Source organism: Molossus molossus, unplaced genomic scaffold (genome assembly GCF_014108415.1).
Source record: "Molossus molossus isolate mMolMol1 unplaced genomic scaffold, mMolMol1.p scaffold_m16_p_9, whole genome shotgun sequence".
Taxonomy (NCBI): Eukaryota; Metazoa; Chordata; class Mammalia; order Chiroptera; family Molossidae; genus Molossus; species Molossus molossus.
In genome coordinates, this window is record NW_023425403.1 from 1,134,764 (window position 1) to 1,153,770 (window position 19,007).

Genomic DNA, 19,007 nt, shown 5'->3' on the forward strand with positions numbered 1-19,007 from the left:
CCTTCACACAAAGGCTGCAGCCCTGACCACGACCCATTGAGCAGACAGGTGCGCTCGGGGGAGCCCCTCAGCAGGTACCCCATTTCACAGGAGAAGCGGAGAAGGCTTTTTGTCTTAAATTCATCGCCAAGCCGAGACCCGTGTGCTGGGGTCCCCGGATCACCACAAAACCCAGGATTGTTTCCTATCGAACATAAACACACAAGGTGACACAGAGCGCGGTTAGATGTGTTGAAAACAGAGCCATCGCGGAAAGAGGAGGAAACTGAATCTCAGTGCACTGAACAGTGGTCACAGTTGCAGGCGCCTTGGCAGTCTTGTGGGAAAGGTTCTATTCCATGCAACTGAACTGACAACTGCTCATTGAGAGGCGGCCACGGCACTGACCGGTGCTCCTCAGACGGCATGCGGCTCTGGGAGGAGACGCAGGGTCCCCACGGAATCACCAGGGCAAATGCGAAGGGCAGCCGGCTCAGTGCGCAGGGATGGAAGGCAAACATCAGTCGAATGGGAGGTCTGCTTCTCATGAATTACACCCAGATTTGCGGACTTGCTGCACTTTATTTATTTAAGAGACATTCATGGAAGCACTAAGATGGTTACTTTTTTCCAGGCAGGTCAGTGTAACTACCCGTTATAGAGATGGGGACACATGGAAGAACTCAGAGCAAACACAGGAAAAGATGGAGCACAGAGGGGCAGACAGAGCCAAAGCAAGCGAGCATCTCAGCCAGGGCGGCGGGATCTCCTGGGCCTCCAGGGGGTGAACCAGGATGTACAGTGGCTGCGGGGTGATGAAGAAGGGATGGTGATGTGCAATGAAGGCCCACCTGGCTGGAAATAGACTAACAGTGACCCACGATAAGTGCCGTACCCAGTACTCCACCCCGCCTGCTGTGCCCTCGCCCACCTGTGCAGTGGGGCAGGGCCCCACTCCAGTGGCTGTCCTCTCGACACACCCTGGTGGAGTTGCCTACGAGGCGGTGGGTCCCTTTGCAGGAGTAGTGGACCGTGGCCCCGAAGGTGAACACGTCTCCCGTGAGGATGGCGTTGGCCGGCACACCCGGGTGCCCACAGGAGATAGCTTAGGGAAAAGAAATAAAAGCGCTGAGCATGTCGTTCTCGTAAACCACTTTCCGCTGAACCCTCCCACACTGACTCCGTCCAAACGCCACCTATTGATAAAAACACCCACATACACAGCATGTCTCTGTCCATAACAAGCACCAGGTCCTGAAGACACGCCCCCCCTGAATAAGCACACGTCCCTGAAGACAGGGAGCAGTGCTGTCTTCGACAGTTCTGGAAAGGCTTAGGTTCAGGTAGCTCTGCTTGAGGTAGACAGTTATGTTTACAGTTTCAGAAAGACAGTCGCTCCGGTAAAGTTCTCCATCTCCCCTTAATGGTGACCCAAACAGCAGCCACTGACAACCTCAGAAGGCAGCATGGACCCTCGAATCTGCCTGCAGCACCTGCTCGGACAGAGGCGGCGCGGCCTCTGCTGAAGGGTCTGTCCTCCCCTTCCAGGTCTCGCGTCAGGGGGACCACTCCAAGCTTTTCCCTGACCAGGCAGCCGTCTAAAACATCTAAGTCAAGTAGTTACAATACGTTGTCGATGGATTTGTTCCTCAAGTTACTCTATCAAATAATTTCGGTAGTCCCCGTCATTTTTCAAAATTACACCAGATGAGCTCTGGCCAGTTTGGCTCAGTGGTTAGAATGTCGGCCTGCAGACCAATGAGTCGCAGGTTCGATTCCGGTCAAGGGCACATAATTTGGTTGCGGTTTGTCCCCGGCCCTGGTTGGGTCGTGTGGGAGGCAACCAGTTGATGTGTCCCTCTCACATTGATGTTTTTCTCTCTTTCTCTCTCTCCCCCCTCCCTCCCACTCTATCTGAAGATAAATGGAAGAATACATCCTCGGATGAGGATTTAAAAAAAAAATTACACCAGATCAGGCCCATAATTTATTCATTAATTATCCCTCAACAAGCCACGTTCTGGAATCCAGCTTAACGTGGGATAATAAAGATTTCTCCCTCCCTTCCAGTCAAGTCCGAGATCACGCTGAACAGCAGGGACATTCTATGCCACCTGCACACAGCTCACTGGACAAAGTCACCAACCAATCGTCCAGAGGCCACTGGTGCCGTGCAGAGTGACTGCATGTGTCACGGCAGCCACAGCTTCAGCAGACAGCTGCTGGCGGAGGCTGGAGGCGCCCTTATCCCTCTCGCCTGCAGCTGCGCACCGGCTCCACGCGCGGAGAGCAGCGCACTCACCAGGAGCAGTTTGATCCAGATAGCGTCCTACAAAGGAGCTCACTGGAACTAAATCACTGGAATGGTCGGTAAACACCAGCCCCAGGTGAGATAAAAGTGAAAAAAAATCAAGGAAACTAGAACAGCAGAAACAGACTGAAACACCGCTGTGCAGAGCGTGTAAGTCCCAGGCCTCTCGTCCTCACACCCACGGTGACCCCAGCTGGATGCCAGTGCACGGTGGGGACCAGCCACTGGGAGAATGCAAGAGTAGGCAGACCTAGTTCCTGGGGACTGGGCACACTGCATCACTACAGAACCCAACGTGAGTCTCACCTGAGCCAAGGAAGGCTTAGAAGAAATATTTGGGGAGAAAAAGGATTAAACTAACTTCTCTGACAAATTCCCACGTGTGCAGTTGGAGAGAACCAGAAAGCAGACACAGTGGGGTGAAGATCCTGACACAGGGCAGATGCATTTCTGGTCACACAGGCTGTGCATGTGAGTTTAAAGGTGTCAATCACTTTCTCTCCACAGAACCTGACTGTACTGGCACAGTTAGAACCAGGACGTGTTTCCACGTGGATCGGAAGGGGTTACGAGGGACCAACTCGCAGGAAGAAGTTTCCAGTCCCAGTCCATCCTGAAAATGCACTGAATGCTGCAATTCCAAGTGGACAAACAGAACCATCCCTTTTTTTTCATTAAGTGCAATTCATTATGTGCTTGCAATTTCCCACTCTCTTTACACACGTGGAATGAATACTAAGAAGACAAGACATTCATTTTAAGGATTGTTTTGTTTCTGACTGATTTATAAAAGGCCAAGGAGTTGTTTTCCTAAATTCCAGACTATGTCCTAACAAAGTGATTCTTTTTGAGCCCCGGGAAATATGCTTTTTAAAGTAAAAGAAAGTATGACTATCGCTATTTAGGTTAAAAAAAATATTGTATTCTTGTTCATCTACGTGGTCTAAAACATACTGATTATCGTGGGCATCCGTAATTTTATCTGCTCACAAAAGCAACCTCCTTCTCTAGAGCAATATGTACCCCCTGGTTTAAACACACAGGTCAAGGGGAAGTTACTATCCGAATACTATCTTCATTATCGTATTTACTATTGATTGGACCACAAGTGCTCGAAAGACCCAAATCAGTCCCTGAAAACACGCTACCCTCTGGCCACAGACAGGCGGTCGCAGGGGCACGACATGCCCAGCTGTGGCCAGTGCTTCTCAGCCTGGGTCTGCGCCCAGAGAAGTGAGTGGTGCCAGGGGTCGCGGCCGCCATGCTCGACCTGTGTGGACTTGGCCGGATGAAGCAGGAGACAAGCATTATGAACAGAGGCGAAGACAGAATGAGTCCCAGTGGGGTCCATTTCTGGGTCCGTGTGTCCCTGGGTCCAGGAGTGTGGGCATGTCAGTGTCTCTCAGCTTTTCCCCTAAACTAGTTTGAGCTGTGGTTTGTGACTTCCTGCCAATCTATGAAGACATCAGAATGACTAACATGTGCCTGGGGGTGTGGTGGGTGGAGAGAATTAAGCATCAATAACTTTTTGACTACTTGAAAAAACCAACAATCTTTGTTCTGTTGGTGTTCTTACAGGACTCTGGGGCACGAGAACCCCAAAGAACCTTCACTTACCCAAACACTTGGGTAAAGAGCGATCCCATAAGCCGTTAGCCGTGCAGGTCAAGGCGGAAGACCCCAGCAAGTAAAACCCCTTCTTGCAATGATACAAGACACTCATTCCGTAGATGAACCTCTCGGGGAAGCTCTGCTGAACCTGACGAATGGCGTTGCCCACGAAGCCTGGGTCGGAGCAGTTGACCACTGGAAAAGGCAGCATGACACACAGCATGAGGGACAGCGGTACGTTCATAGCATACAGATGACAGAGAGGGGCTCCCCATCACTGTAGGACATTTGTGCGATGGCAGCACCATAGCCGAGGCTCATCGTGAGACGCTCCCTCAGTCAGATCCACTGGCTGCTTGGGGTCATCAGGGTTCAATGATCTCAAGTAATGTAGCAGCTGCTACAGCAACTTTAACAACATGCGGCCAATTTCCGTTAACGATTTCCTAATAACAGGCTTCGTTAGTATAAAATCTGGTCTGGTTTCTTGGTTAAGTTTCTACATTATGAACATGTCACAAACCCACAGAAGTTTATTTGTTTAAATATTTCCATCCAAGTGTGATGCTTCAGGACAGTCTGGAACAGCAATTAATTCTCGCCACACAAGTTGATGCTTCCTTGTGCCTAAAGTGATGTGTGCTCTGTGCGTAATGCGGGTACCACCGGTTCTTCCACCAACACTTACTAGAAACGTAAATCAAGCCACCTCTCCCCTTAGAGGGAGCCGTATGAGTGCTGGCTGCAGGCGCTCCGGGCACAGGAATGGAGCTCCAGGCACGGGAATGGAGCTCCGGGCCAGGTGAATGGAGCTCTGGGCAAAGTGAATGGAGCTGTGGTCAAGGTGACTGGAGCTGTGGTCAAGGTGACTGGAGCTGTGGGCAAGGTGACTGGAGCTGTGGGCAAGGTGACTGGAGCTGTGGGCCAGGTGACTGGAGCTGTGGGCCAGGTGACTGGAGCTGTGGGCCAGGTGACTGGAGCTGTAGGCCAGGTGACTGGAGCTGTGGGCCAGGTGACTGGAGCTGTGGGCCAGGTGACTGGAGCTGTGGGCCAGGTGACTGGAGCTGTGGTCAAGGTGAATGGAGCTGTGGTCAAGGTGAATGGAGCTGTGGGCCAGGTGACTGGAGCTGTGGGCCAGGTGACTGGAGCTGTGGGCCAGGTGACTGGAGCTGTGGGCCAGGTGAATGGAGCTGTGGGCCAGGTGAATGGAGCTGTGGTCAAGGAGAATGGAGCTGTGGTCAAGGAGAATGGAGCTGTGGTCAAGGTGAATGGAGCTGTGGTCAAGGAGAATGGAGCTGTGGTCAAGGAGAATGGAGCTGTGGTCAAGGAGAATGGAGCTCTGGGCCAGGTGAATGGAGCTGTGGGCCAGGTGAATGGAGCTGTGGTCAAGGAGAATGGAGCTCTGGGCCAGGTGAATGGAGCTCTGGGCCAGGTGAATGGAGCTGTGGTCAAGGAGAATGGAGCTGTGGTCAAGGTGAATGGAGCTGTGGTCAAGGAGAATGGAGCTGTGGTCAAGGAGAATGGAGCTGTGGTCAAGGAGAATGGAGCTCTGGGCCAGGTGAATGGAGCTGTGGGCCAGGTGAATGGAGCTGTGGGCCAGGTGAATGGAGCTGTGGTCAAGGAGAATGGAGCTGTGGTCAAGGAGAATGGAGCTCTGGGCCAGGTGAATGGAGCTCTGGGCCAGGTGAATGGAGCTGTGGGCAAGGTGAATGGAGCTCTGGGCCAGGTGAATGGAGCTGTGGTCAAGGAGAATGGAGCTGTGGTCAAGGAGAATGGAGCTGTGGTCAAGGAGAATGGAGCTCTGGGCCAGGTGAATGGAGCTCTGGGCCGGGTGAATGGAGCTGTGGTCAAGGAGAATGGAGCTGTGGGCCAGGTGAATGGAGCTGTGGGCCAGGTGAATGGAGCTGTGGGCCAGGTGAATGGAGCTCTGGGCCAGGTGAATGGAGCTGTGGTCAAGGAGAATGGAGCTGTGGGCAAGGTGAATGGAGCTGTGGTCAAGGAGAATGGAGCTGTGGGCAAGGTGAATGGAGCTGTGGGCCAGGTGAATGGAGCTCTGGGCAAGGTGAATGGAGCTGTGGTCAAGGAGAATGGAGCTGTGGGCAAGGAGAATGGAGCTGTGGGCCAGGTGAATGGAGCTGTGGGCCAGGTGAATGGAGCTGTGGGCCAGGTGAATGGAGCTGTGGGCCAAGTGAATGGAGCTCTGGGCAAGGTGAATGGAGCTCTGGTCAGTGGAAATGGAGCTCCGGTCATGTGAATGGAGCTCTAGGCCAGGTGAATGGCGTACTGGTTAGTGTGACTAGAGCTCTGGGCAAAGTGAATGGCGCGCTGGTCGGTGTGAATGGAGCTCTGGTCAGTGTGAATGGAGCTCTGGCAGCCTGAATTCCTGCTGGCACCAGGGGGACCAGCACTGTGCCCCGGCGGGGGCAGTGGAATAGAAAGGCCCTGAGGACCTGGCGCTGACCCGGCGCAGAGTGGGTTAGAAGCGGCTGTGGCGGGAGTGGCACCCTCCCCCGCTACCTCCAGCCTGGCTGTGGAACCGATCCCCAGGCCGGCCCTGCAGTCTGGGCCCCAGCGGCTGGGCAAGCCCTTCCCCGGGGGGTGCTGTCTCCCCGTGCTCAGGAGGAGGTGTGGGCAGAGGAGGGTCAGAGACCCCTCTGAGTGCTCAGAAAGGACACTGTGTTTCTGAAACAACCGGGTTGGCAGAAGAAAGAACCAAGTTCTCTGGGCCACACAGGACACAGCACAGGCGAAGGCGGATGTTTCCGGGCTTCAGAGCTGCCGCTTGCACAGGAAGTGCACCAGCCCTGAGAGGACAGCGGCTGCTGCGGAGAAGCCATGAGCTGGGAGGCGGATTATTCCACAGTCAGAGAAAGAGTTCAGTGACCTGCCCGTTCTCCAGTGCAGAAGCCTGAAACAATGCATCACCCTTCCTCTGCGGGGGCTTGCGAGAGGCCACATCAGGTCGCAGCAGCTCTTTCCACCTTGCCCTGGAACACCTCCGAGCTCACGATCTCAGTGCAACTGATTCGTGTTCTCTATGAAAGAGCAGCCAGCCCTGGCCAGGTGGCTCAGCAGGGCTGAGCTGTCCTGTGCACCCGAAGGTCATGGGTTTGGTTCTCGGGCAGGGCGCGCACCTAGGTTGTGGGTTCAGCACCCAGTTGGGACACCTACAGGAAGCAACTGATGGATGTTTCTCTCTCACATCAATATATATCTCTCTCCCTTCCTCTCTCTCTAAAATAAAAAAAGCAAAAAACCAACCAGTTTGTCCAGATTTTAGTGTTATGTGTGTCACCATTATTACGATATTTACATAAACTCATGTGATGCAAAACTACTTCTTATTTAAAAAAAACACACACATGCTGGTGGAGTGGACGTGAGCAGGCGCTGGGTCGGGCAGCACCAGCGCGACGGCGGGCGTGAAGGCGGCACTGTGGGAGGCCCACCGTCCTGGGCTGGGACCTCCCTCCGGCTCCGAGCCAGAGCAGTGCCCTCTGCTCCCCCAGCAGGCCCACGCCCTGCTGTGACCCTCCGTGAGCTCAGGCCACGTCCTAGGCCCCCCAGGGCACATTTCCACTGCCCAGAGTAACAGGGCACGTGCTGTCTGTCTGTCCAGACCATTCCTCTTGGGCAGGGTCAAACCCTTGGGCAGGGTCAAACTGGACCTTCCTCCTTTAATACGTCCATTACCAACCTCATGCCAATGGCAGTTGGGGGAGCTTTCTGGTACGTGACCTCGTTAGTCTCATAGTCCTGGTTACTAAACTGGAGTCTCCCTTTCAGAGGGGCCCTGTGTGATAAGGGGACTGAAGTGGAGGCAGCAACAGGGTGGCTCCCAGTGGCTCCCAAATGCCTATTAAACATATAGCAAGTGTGCTTCCATATTTTTAAACAGAAGGATATATTTTCTGTCATTAAAAACAAATGTGAGACTGACTATTCGTTACATTGAATGGGACTACTTAAAAGTCTCTTTGGATTACATAGATGTGATTCTGCCTTTTAAAACACAAAGAAACATTTTTGTTTCCGTGTTTTTAAAGACGAGCGTGCTGGGAGCTCCAGGCTGTCCCTGAGTGCAGCTATGCGGGGTCAGGTCCCTTCCCGGACGGGGCTGCCTGGACAGTGGCCTGTTATCCGTGGCACTGAGCACTGACCAAGGTATTGTCAACCATGGTTTTTAAAGCAAAAAACTGTAAGACAACCTAAGAAACGGTGTAGGTCATTGATCTGAGGTTTATCATTATCTTCCATAAATCATAACTTTGAGTCATTTCGCCTTGTATAAAATTAAGGTCAAGCCCTGGCCGGTTTGACTCAGTGGTCAGAGCTTCGACCTGCGGTCCGGAGAGTCCCGGGTTCAGTTCCCGCTAAGGGCATGCACCGCTGTTGCAGTTTGTCCCCCACCCTGGTTGGGTCATGCGGGTGGCAGCCACTTGATGTGTTCCCTTCAGATCGATGTTCTCTCTCTCTCTCTTCCTCGCTCTCCCTCCCACTCTATCTGAACAAAAAATGGAAAAAATGTCTTCGCGTGAGGATAAAAAAATAATAATTAAGGCTGAGTCGAAGGTCAGGTCTCCAGTCTTTCTGAACGGCACTAAGATTCACTGAAGGGAAGTGAGGATTGAGAACTACTTGCAACACCCCTCCCACATTCAGAAGTGGTTGGGTGCGGGTGTAGCTTTTGTGGTGTGACCATGAGGCCTACTGGGGGTCCCAAGTGAGCAGCCATGGCCCTCATTCCACGGCACGGACTTTCACGTCTTCCTACTGACAGATCTGATAGTGAAAACAAATGCTTTTCAAAAGCATTTTTTTTTTTGCAAAAAATAATTTAAATGTGTGAAATATGGAAATTATTCTCATCGATGGTGCATCTTTATATGAAAAGTGGGTACAGTCACATCTAAACACAGTAAGGTTTTCATCGGTCAAGGGATACAGTGTGTCCAATGTGGAATGTCAGTTACCGACCACTTTATGGCTCAGTTTTCAGCTTCACGTGTCAGGTTAGAAACAGAGGCGCCATTCCCGACAGCTCTCTGCAGTTCATTGAAACCAGGGTGCCTTTCAGGACAAGGCCAAGCAGGGAGCTCAGGCTCCAGGTGTGCAATTTACTTTTCACAGGGAAGAGCAGCCCTTTCAACCAACGGTGTCTGAGAAGAACCATCCGCAGACAAACCACAAGGCCCTGCCCCAAATCCCACACCTTGCGCAAGCGTTCACATCCAGTGAAACACCTGCTTCGAACACATAAAAAGCCAAGTATAACACTCTTAGAAAAACAGCACCTTGACCTGTGTAGGCTCTCAGCTCAGACTTGACATCAAAAGCACAAGAAACAGATGCAAATATAAAGCTCTCCTGCTCCGAAGACCTGTTGGGAGGGTGAGGCAAGCTACAGGCTGGGAGGAGCCTCTGCACCAGGAAGCTGACCGATGACCGGTCAATAGTAAAAATCTCACAAAGCCCGAGCATCCGATTAGAACCCAGGCAAAAGACACGGCAGACACGGCACAGAGAAGGGGCACGCGGCCGGTGAACGCGTGAAGAGACATCCAGCGTCGTCAGCTGTCAGGGAATCACTCAGCACGAGCAGACACCCCTGCGTGTCTCAAGGGAACACCTGGCCAGCAACCCAAACGCTGGGCTGAATGTGGGGAAACAGGAACCTCACCGCCGGGAACACAGAGGAGCCCAGCCTCTCTGGAAACATTTTCTACTTTCTCATGAAATGAAATGTGTGAACGCCGTCTGACCCAGCAGCCACACTCTTGGGCATTTTTTCCAGAGGAATAAAAACTTACAATCACACAAAAACCTACACATGCAGGTTCATAGCAATGTCACCTGTAAGACCAAAAACCTGGACCATCTCTGTTCCTCTCTCTCCCTCCCACTCCACCTGAACAAAAAAATGGGAAAATGTCCTCCGGTGAGGATAATAAAAAAAAACAACAAAAAAACCTGGACCAGCCAGGTGACCTCAATCAGAGAAGGTTAAACACACCGTGGTCCACGTACCCTGGAGCGCCCTCAGCAGGAAAAGCAAACAGACCCACAACACGGTGGACATACAGGGAACTGGTCACAGAGAGTGGAGAAGCCACACCTGCGGCTGCACAGTGTGCCGCCCGTTCACGTGAGCACAGCCGGCCAGGTGAAGAGCAGAGACGGGACCCAGGCCCCTGGTGTCTGGACCTGAGGAGCAAGGCAGGTGTGGGTGCAGCTCGGGACACTGGGTCCCTGGCTGTTCGCATCTGCCCCCATCCTAGTCAGCACTTGACTCGGCCTCGTCGACGCTCACTAGGTGTCACCAGGGAAGGGGTTCAGGGTACACGGGGTCCTCTGGATGTTTCCAACAACTTCACGTGAACCGACAATCACCTCCAAACCGAAAGTTTAATTTAAAAAGTATGTACTCATCTAACAGAACATGGGAAAAAACCAGGATCAAAGGCTTCTTATCCTGAGGAAAACAGCACACAGAACATGTCGCTAATTTTCTGCTTTTCACGTCCATACTTAGCTTAGCTGTTTACTGCACTGAAATGTAACTGGAAAGTGCCTGCTTCAGGCATCAAGGAGACTCCAGACGCAGTCAGCTCCACAACAGGGCTCTGGACTGGGGACACGGTCTCATTAATGAGAACACAGGCCGACGCCGCGCTCACGTCCCTGCTCAAGCACCAGGACTTTGTAGGTGGCCGACGCTGGCCCTGCTGGGGCAGCTGCACAGGGAGGCGTCTGACTCCGGCAACACGGGCCAGTCCACTCTGCCCCTGGGTCATGTGACGAAAGTTCTCGCCCACGGAGTCAAAGCCAGGTCGGCTGCGTACAAAGCCCAGGGCCACAGAAACAGAACCAGACGTGGTCGCTTGCAGACGTCCAACAGCCCGAACTGCAGAATTGCGCTGTCGTGAGACACGGCCCAGCGCTCTGCACGGCCCTGATCGCAAAGCCAAGGGGAAAATGTTGTCAGCCCTGCCTCAGCCCTCAGGGTGTTTCCCTTGATGCTGGAGTAAAGGGAGGAAAAGGAGTCACAGGGGAAGGAGAGCGGTTGTCGTTCAGGTGAAAAGGTGATCAGTCTCCTTTTTCAGAAAGGAGGCTCTCCTTGGGGTGCTGGGCTGACTGCAGGAACGCCACCCGCAGGAGAAGTCGCCCCTGGACAGAGGCAGGTCTGGCTGTCTCCAGCTACTCTGAGCCCAGGACGTCCCCTGCGTGGTGCTGAGTTGGGTGAGTGGCCCGAGGACGCCCCTGCGTTGTGCTGAGTCGGGTGAGTGGCCCGAGGACGCCCCTGCATTGTGCTGAGTCGGGTGAGTGGCCCGAGGACGCCCCTGCGCTGTGCTGAGTCGGGTGAGTGGCCCGAGGACACCCCTGTGTTGTGCTGAGTCGGGTGAGTGGCCAGGTCTCCCTGGTGCCTCTGCTGAGTCCCTGGACATTCTGGGTCCAACAGCATCTTCGCGGGGAAGAGGAGGCTCGACTTGTGTTAGAGCTAAAGCCAAGCCCTCCATGCCAGACCTGTACCAGGCCTCGGTGGCCCAGAGCCGATGTTCACACGACTACCATCGGAAACACTCGCTTCGTGCCCCTCCTACTGCTGTCTCACTTGAAACAGCTCCCGTGGGAGCCCAGTGGTGGGGGGTAGGGGGGTGGCTGTCAGCAGGGGTGTCCATGAGCATCTACGCACAGTGACCTCACCCAGGCTGCTGTGCGGCTCCCCTGCAATGAGACCTGTATGAATGGAGCATGGTCGAAGCCACACCTCAAACGTCCTGAGCTCAGGCGTCTGGAAATGCAGAACTACAAAACAGCATCTTCCTGGAACCTCAGGTTTTAGTCTAGATCTTTGTGACAGTTTTTAAAGAAGTGAATTAAAAAGAAGATTTAAAAGCCAGAAGGGATTCTTGAAAACCTCTGAGTCTCAAAGCATGTGGGCCCAAAGGTGTTAACTGGACCGGGCAGCTGCAGACGGGTGAGCGAGCAGCTGGGAAGAGAAACGGCAGGTGCTTTGCCCTTAAATGAGAGAACCCCAGGCCTTTCTGATGGGCGACCTGTCCCGGAGCAAGGCAGCGGCGTGGAGCTACCTATACGCTAAGCTCAGGAAGGGCTCCTCGAGCCAGGGACAGCCCTTCTGCTCCTCCCTTTCTCCCCAGAGGTTTTCCTACCTCGACAGGTGGGCAGAGGGCTGCTCCACTGGCCGCTGCTCCGGCACTGGGCCTGGGACGCCCCCTGCAGCAGGTAGCCGGTGTTGCAGGTGAAGTTCACCACGTCATTCAGGTTGAACTCGCTGCCCTTGGTGAGCCCGTGGGCAGGGTTCCCAGGGTGACCGCAGGTGATGGCTGTGGAGGAAGACAGGTCCATGGCCCCATCAACAAAGTCATCAAGGCCACTCAAAGTTTTTCATTAACAAACATGCAGGTGTGTCTGACGTATGGGCTCATGGGTTTAAACTCATCGGGCACGTTGTATATTCTACTTAGAAGGACATATTGGCAAAACACCACGGCAAAAAATCCACCCTTGAGATTTTACTATAATTGTGGAAAATGCATCAGGAAAATGCACTGTTTTCATAATAATTATCATGTCTTACTCCCATGACAGAATAACAGGTAATTTTCAAATAAAGCAGGGAAAACAAGAGATGCTAACATTCCCGCATTAATTATGAGGCCTGACTCTTACCCTCAGAACCGGAGCTACCTTGATGGGACTCTCATTTTGAAATACCGGCACATCCCTGGCCGTCTAAACTGTGGATGGACAAAGTAATCCAGTGGCCATTTAAGTATCATGGAATTAGCAATAAAAAAGGAGAGCAATGTGTACAAGCTCAAAAGCACTTTCCTGGACAATTCCTATTGTCAGATCCTTTGGAATGTATGGCACTGTCATCTGTCTTCCCTGAAATAACAGGGATACAAAGAGCAAAGATGTTCTCGATGGGCCTTTCGACCAGAAACACATTACAGCCAGGAAGCTGGTGTTTCTCCCCATTTATCTTGTCAGCACATCTTTCTTCTAAGCAAAGCTCCGCCCGCTGCACGGTCTCGGATAATACCCGTCCCCGTGCTGTCGACACATCACCTTGCCTTTGTTCATAAAGGATATGTGGGGGGAAACTGGTTTGAGACAAAATTTGCAATGAGGGTGCAATCTCTCCTAAAAAGATTAGTCGATATTTGTCTTCAAAGTTATGAAATCAGAGGACAGTCATTCCATACAGTTGACCTCTGCCCAGTGCAGAAAGGGCCAGTCTGAGAACTGTCCTCCTGATGGACCGATGATACAAATACGGACCGCGGAGGGCGCGGGCTGTTCTGGGCGCGGGGAGGCCAGCCTGCAGACCAGGCTCCGCTGATTTCCACCCCCGCCCCAAGTCAGGGAGAGGTGCGCAGCCCCGTCCTGGGATTCACCTCGGGGGCTGCTGGGCACGTGCCCCGGGGACAGGTCCGGTGGAGGCCGGGAGGAATCGGAACGGGAGTGGCATTGAAAAGAAAAGGGAAGATGCTGCTGTCTGTCTCAGGAGGGCTGTCACTCATTTTGCTTGAAAGCTAAACACATGTGCTCGGCTGAGAACTAAGTCTGTGCAGGGCACCGGCTGACCAGGGACAGTGACTCACCCACACAGACCGGCGTCTGTCCCGACCACTTGTGGTCCTGCAGGCATATGCGCACCGAGGTGCCCACCAGCCGGAAGCCCGGGCTGCACTGGTAAACCACCGTGTCCCTGTAGCTGAAGCCTTCACCGCTGATGTGGCCATTCGCGACGGGGTCCGGGGAGCCGCAGTGGCCAGCTGGAAGGGCAGGAGACCATGAGCACACTCGAGCCTGTCCCCTGAGCGCTGCACTCAGGCTTGCTGGCCTCGGTCAGCACGGGAACAAGGCACTGGGTGCACAGCTCACCGCACCCCTACCATCCCCTGGTGTGGTCTTCCTGCTAAACGTGCTTGTTTTCTCCACAAGGGCGGAGACATACGTGACACTTCAGATATGAAACTGGTGAGTATTTCCCCAAGTATAGTTGTCTCACTTACTTATTTTACTTATTTCTCTGCTCGGAAGTTTGTATTATTTATCTGGTGACTCTATTTCCAAATAAAAGGCAGAAAGGCAGCGGCCTGGGGGATGGACAGGGCTGTGACCGCTGGATGGGGCAGTGCAGAGGCGAAGGTGTGGCTGCCCAGCGCGAGAGGTTCTGCAGTTGCAGTGAATCCCAGAGGACAGGTATTGGGGACCAGTTCCATCTCAGACACGCGCGCTGCATCACGTCTGGGCCGATGTCCAGCTGGCTGCCTGTTACCAGCTGGAGTCCAGGGAGGGCTGTGCCCACACGGAGCAGACTCACCAGGAGCCAGACTGTGGCCGGGGTAGAGTGGGGGGGGGGGTGAGGGGAGTGAGCTTTCGGGGAAAAGAGCACCGAGGTCTGGCCGGGTGGGCGTGGCCTGTGGGGGGAGGTGGAGCCTGTGCCTGGGAGCAGCTGAGGCACAAGCACAGCTGCTGTGGAACAGGCTCCACGGGGTGGGGGGAGGAGGGGGCCCGACGGCGGACAGGATGGCACGGGTGTGCAGTCCTCCTGGAGCTGACGGACAGAGCGGTGACAAAGGCCCTTGGCGTGGCCAGCCCGTCCTCAGGCCCCCGAACTTCTCCTAGGAGAACCCATCAGGGCCCCCTCAGCTCCAGGTGTGACCCCTCAGCTAACAGCAGGCAGTCGCCTGGACCTGCTTCAGCGCACGTGTCTGAGATGGAACTGGGTTTCCGGTATCTGTCCTTCCTTCGGGGTTTCAGACAACTTCAGAAATCTCTCACACTGGATCTAGGATCTTCTTTGTAAAATGCAGGCTTAGCAGGACCCCCCCCCCCATCTAATCACCCTCCATATGGGATGGGGTTCCTCATCCCCTCCATCCGCAGGTGTGGCCTGGCCACCTGGCTGCCTCGGCAAGAACCTGTCGGGTCAGTTCAGCCAGAGCCCCTGTCCCTCCCGTGTTTCCTCCTAGGGATTCCCCATCGTCCCACCCTGCAGCTTTGGGCAAACCCACTCTGGCCCAGCAGCTTTCAGAGTCCAGCCCGCCCCTGTCCTCTGTAAAATCCCATACCTCTGAGGTGGCCCTGACCAGTCAGCCTCACCACCTCGAACTCTGTCACCTACACTTCTCTCTAACAGCTGCGGGTGCGCCGAGACCTGGCCAGGCAGCTCCCCGCTCCTCTCCGTGGTCGGGGTTCTCCTCCACTCTCCATCCTGCTGGTCCGTCTCCCTCTCCCCTCCCCACCCTCCTCTGCCCTCCCCCCCACCCTCCTCTGCCCTGTCCCCCCTCACCCTCCTCTGCCCTCTCCCCTCCTCACATACATGGAATCAACAAAACATGAAGCAGCAGGAGTGACTGACACAAAATCATGTGTGTTGCACGTGGGTTTGGAAAACCAGGAAGAGACAGGCATCGCTAGGACACAGAGCCATCCAGACCTGAAGCTTCCTGGGGGCTGACCATGGTGCAGACCCCCGATCCCTCCTGGGGAGCCAGGCTGTGGGTGTGTACACAGAGCAGCGCAGGTGTCCACCAGGGGGCAGCACACCCCACTGGAAGACAAACAGAGTGGTTGTGTCTCTGCTTACAGTGTTCACCAGCACGGCTCTCCGGGGTTTGAAGGACATCTAGCACCAGCGGGTGACGCACAGAGGAGAGAGGGAGCAGGTACCCTGTGTACACATCTGTCTGGCCCAAGTCCATAAGAGGTCAGGTCAAAGTAGTCAGCCTAGACCTGGCTGGGCGTCGGTTGCCTTGGCAGGTTGTCCCGACAGCTGGCACAACGAGGCCGATTCCCGTGGCCTCCCCACCCGGAGCGGACACACGGAGCGGGTGCCGAGGGGCTGCCAGGCTCAACAGCTGGGCCAGAGCCTCTGACGCCGGGTATGAGCGGAGGACTTGGTACACAGCAGACCCGTGGGCATCCGGCCCCTGATCTGCACCTGCCCAGGCTGCGCCGGCACACAGCTCAGGCGGGAGGCGGGACCCTGACTCCAGTCCAGGTGACAGCCACCAGGAAGAGAGCCCCAGGGGTGCACCAGGCTCCCCGCAGAGATCCCGCCTGTCTGAGGTGAAGGGGTAAGATCCACCTCTAGAAATGTACAACCCGATCTCCAGGGAGAGAGAGGCCCGGAACCCCTGGTGGTCGCCCTGGACAAGGCCAGGGCATCTGGGCTGTGCTGAAGCCTGTCACCCACTTCTCCAGGAGGAGGGTGGGACCCGGGACCCAGGCTGAGAGGAGGCGCTGTGACCGGAAGTGCCCTTACTGTACCTGCTCCTTCTGCCTCACTCTTGATTTGGACCAAGTGGCTACACCCAGTGTTCAACCTCAATGAGTATTTTCTTTTCTTTATTGATTGGAGAGAGAGAGGAAGGGAGAGGGAGAGAGAGAAACATGGATGAGAGAGAACATCGACTGGCCACCTCCTGCACGCCCCCCACTGGGGATCGAGCCCACAACCTGGGCCTGTGTCCTGACCGGGAATCTAACGGTGACCTCTTGGTGCAGGGCCAGTGGTCAGCCCGAGCCACACTGGCTGGGCTCAGTCAGTAGTTTTCATCGGGTTTCTGCTACGAGCGCTGTGCTGCAGGCCCTGAAGACCAGCGGGCTGGTGGTCAAGGGACATCCGTGCACGTCAGAAGCCAGGTCCAGGCTGACACGCGTGTGGAGACCGGCAGCCCTTCCCTGACACTCCTGCATCCACTCTGAGGAACGGGCCTTGAGATCTGAGGAAACAGACGTCACTGGAGCGCGGCCTCTCAGCTGGGGCCTGAGGGAGGAGCCCCTGCGGCTGCTCCGAGCCAGGGGCGCCTGGGGAAGCTGGGAGAGAGCCATCTGCTCCTCGGGGTCCGCTTTCCGGCCCTTAGCTGAGCTCTTTTCAAAACAAAGTCTCAGACCAGTGATTTTCGGTTTCCCTCAACTCACGGCACATGAACTAATTAATAAAATTCTGCAGCCCACTGAAAAATATATTACATTTTTTGCTGATCTGACAAAACTGGGTATGATTTTGATTTATTCACAGCAGATGGCTATCGTTGGGTTGCCTATTGTCATTTTTTATTTGACAATCTGAGGTCAGTGCCCCAGACTAAATAGTCAGGTATTGCATGTTTTAAAAATTCATGTGGCACACCAGTTGAAAATCCACGTCTCAGGCCCGGCCGGTGTGGCTCAGTGGTTGAACGTCGACCCTGCACCAAGAGGTCGTCGGTTCAACTCCTGATCAGGCACATGCCCAGGTTGTGGGCCTGATCCCCAGTGGGGGGCGTGCAGGAGGCAGCCAATCCATGTTCTCCCTCATCGATGTTTTCTATCTCTCCCTCTCCCTTCCTCTCTAAAATCGATAAAGAAAAAATATTTTATTTTATTTTTTTCATTTTTTTAAATCCTCACCCGAGGACATTTTTCCATTTTTTGTTCGGGGGTGGGGGGGAAGAGAGAGAGAGAGAGAGAGAGAGAGAGAGAAACATCGACGTGGAAGGGACACATCGAGTGGCTGCCACCACACGACCAACCAGGGTCGGGGACAAACTGCAACCGAGGTACATGCCCTTAGCGGGAACCGAACCCGGGTCTCTCTGTACCGCAGGCCGATGCTCTAACCGCTGAGCCAAACCGGCCAGGGCAAGAAAAAATATTTTAAAAAACAAGAGAAGATCGATGTCTCAGACCATCGCAGGCTACTCACAGACAGACCACGCACTCGGAGCTGCAGCTTTCGCCAGTCTCAGCAGCGTGCAGAGTGCTGCAGACGGACAGCAGCCCACACGGCCCTTCTCCATTCAGGCTCCGTGGCAGTGAGCACGGACAGCGTGGCAGGAGGCGCTGTGTTCAGGTAGCCCAGCCCCCCGGCACCAAGCCCACCATGCACTGTCCCCGTGCTGTGCTCGCGTTCTCCTCGGCTTGGCCGCAGTCACCAAGGCCTCCGGCCTGGCCTTCCTCACTGGAAATCAGCACAGCACAGCCACCTGAACTACGACCACATTTTGCATGGACAGGAGCACCCTCTCAGGAGCAAGTATTCTGCTTGTGACCCCCAAATAAATGAGAAACCCGCCATGACTTGGGAAAAGCTGCTTTGTGAAAGAGTTGTGCATTCTGATGGACAGACTCAGAGTCCAATGGAACCTGTGTAGAACCGGCCAGTGGGCACCCGCCTTCTGCACGAGGTCTCCATGGCGTCTCTGCACAGACCTACCACGTCTGAACCTACGAGAGGAGAGGGTTGTTACCCTGAGCCTAAGCCACTGTTCTGTGCCAGGTGTCTCCAGGGAATGGAACAGGCATCACTGATGCTTCACAGCCTGCTCCTTGACCTCGGCATGTGTGTGTAATTGGTTTTGCTTTTGTTTCTTTTAGCCCACCACCGGAGCCCCGAGTACAGATCTCAACACGGGTCTTCACGGTGGCACTGCCCACGCTGCGGGCACTTACATGATAATAATTCACCACCACTGGCTCCTTCCGTCCGCCACCCGACAGCATCTTCAACACTAGAAAACAACTATGAAGTCACCTCCTACCTTTGCTCTCAGCCACACTGACAATCACACCTTTTCTGGTCCTTCCTCAACTGTCATGGGTACCGGGCTCTTCCCCACAGATGCATACCGATGCCTCAGCCCCCGGACCGGCGTCGCAGAATCAGCGCCGTCACTCTGGGTGCGGCCTGCCTAGGCCGGCGGAGGAGAGGGTGGACCCTACTCCCAGGCTCGCCAGCACCAGATCAGAGCCCGCTCAGGCCCATCCAAACCAGCAAGTCCTCTGGGTGTGCTCTGGCTTCATAAGCTTCTCCTCATGAACATCTGAGATGCTTTTATCTTTCACAGTGGACACAACGTTACACTAACTCCACTCTGTCCTTCCATGTTCCATATCATTCCCAGTAAAGCGCTTTGGACTCTGTCACCAAATAGCCACGTTCGCTGTGTCTGCTTATACTGGCATGCCCCTGTCAGGACGGGAACGGAAGCTTTGGGGTGCGCTAGGGTGAGGGGACTGCTCTCCCAATAATGCTGAGCCGACAGTCAGCATCATGCCGAGCCCCTCGAGCAGCTGGCAAGCTGAC

General features: G+C 54.5%; 1 protein-coding gene across 1 annotated transcript in view; it reads right to left on the reverse strand.

Moving 5' to 3' along the window:
• CSMD1 (CUB and Sushi multiple domains 1) overlaps nucleotides 1-19,007 on the reverse strand; it is a 1,021,666-nt gene that overhangs the window by 32,909 nt on the left and 969,750 nt on the right. The window contains exons 53-57 of the mRNA XM_036250552.1: nucleotides 13,531-13,704; nucleotides 12,073-12,246; nucleotides 3,908-4,096; nucleotides 911-1,084; nucleotides 2-184 (exon numbers count right to left, since the gene is read on the reverse strand). Of these exons, the coding sequence (XP_036106445.1) occupies nucleotides 2-184; nucleotides 911-1,084; nucleotides 3,908-4,096; nucleotides 12,073-12,246; nucleotides 13,531-13,704 (894 nt within the window). The remainder of the gene's footprint in view (nucleotide 1; nucleotides 185-910; nucleotides 1,085-3,907; nucleotides 4,097-12,072; nucleotides 12,247-13,530; nucleotides 13,705-19,007) is intronic.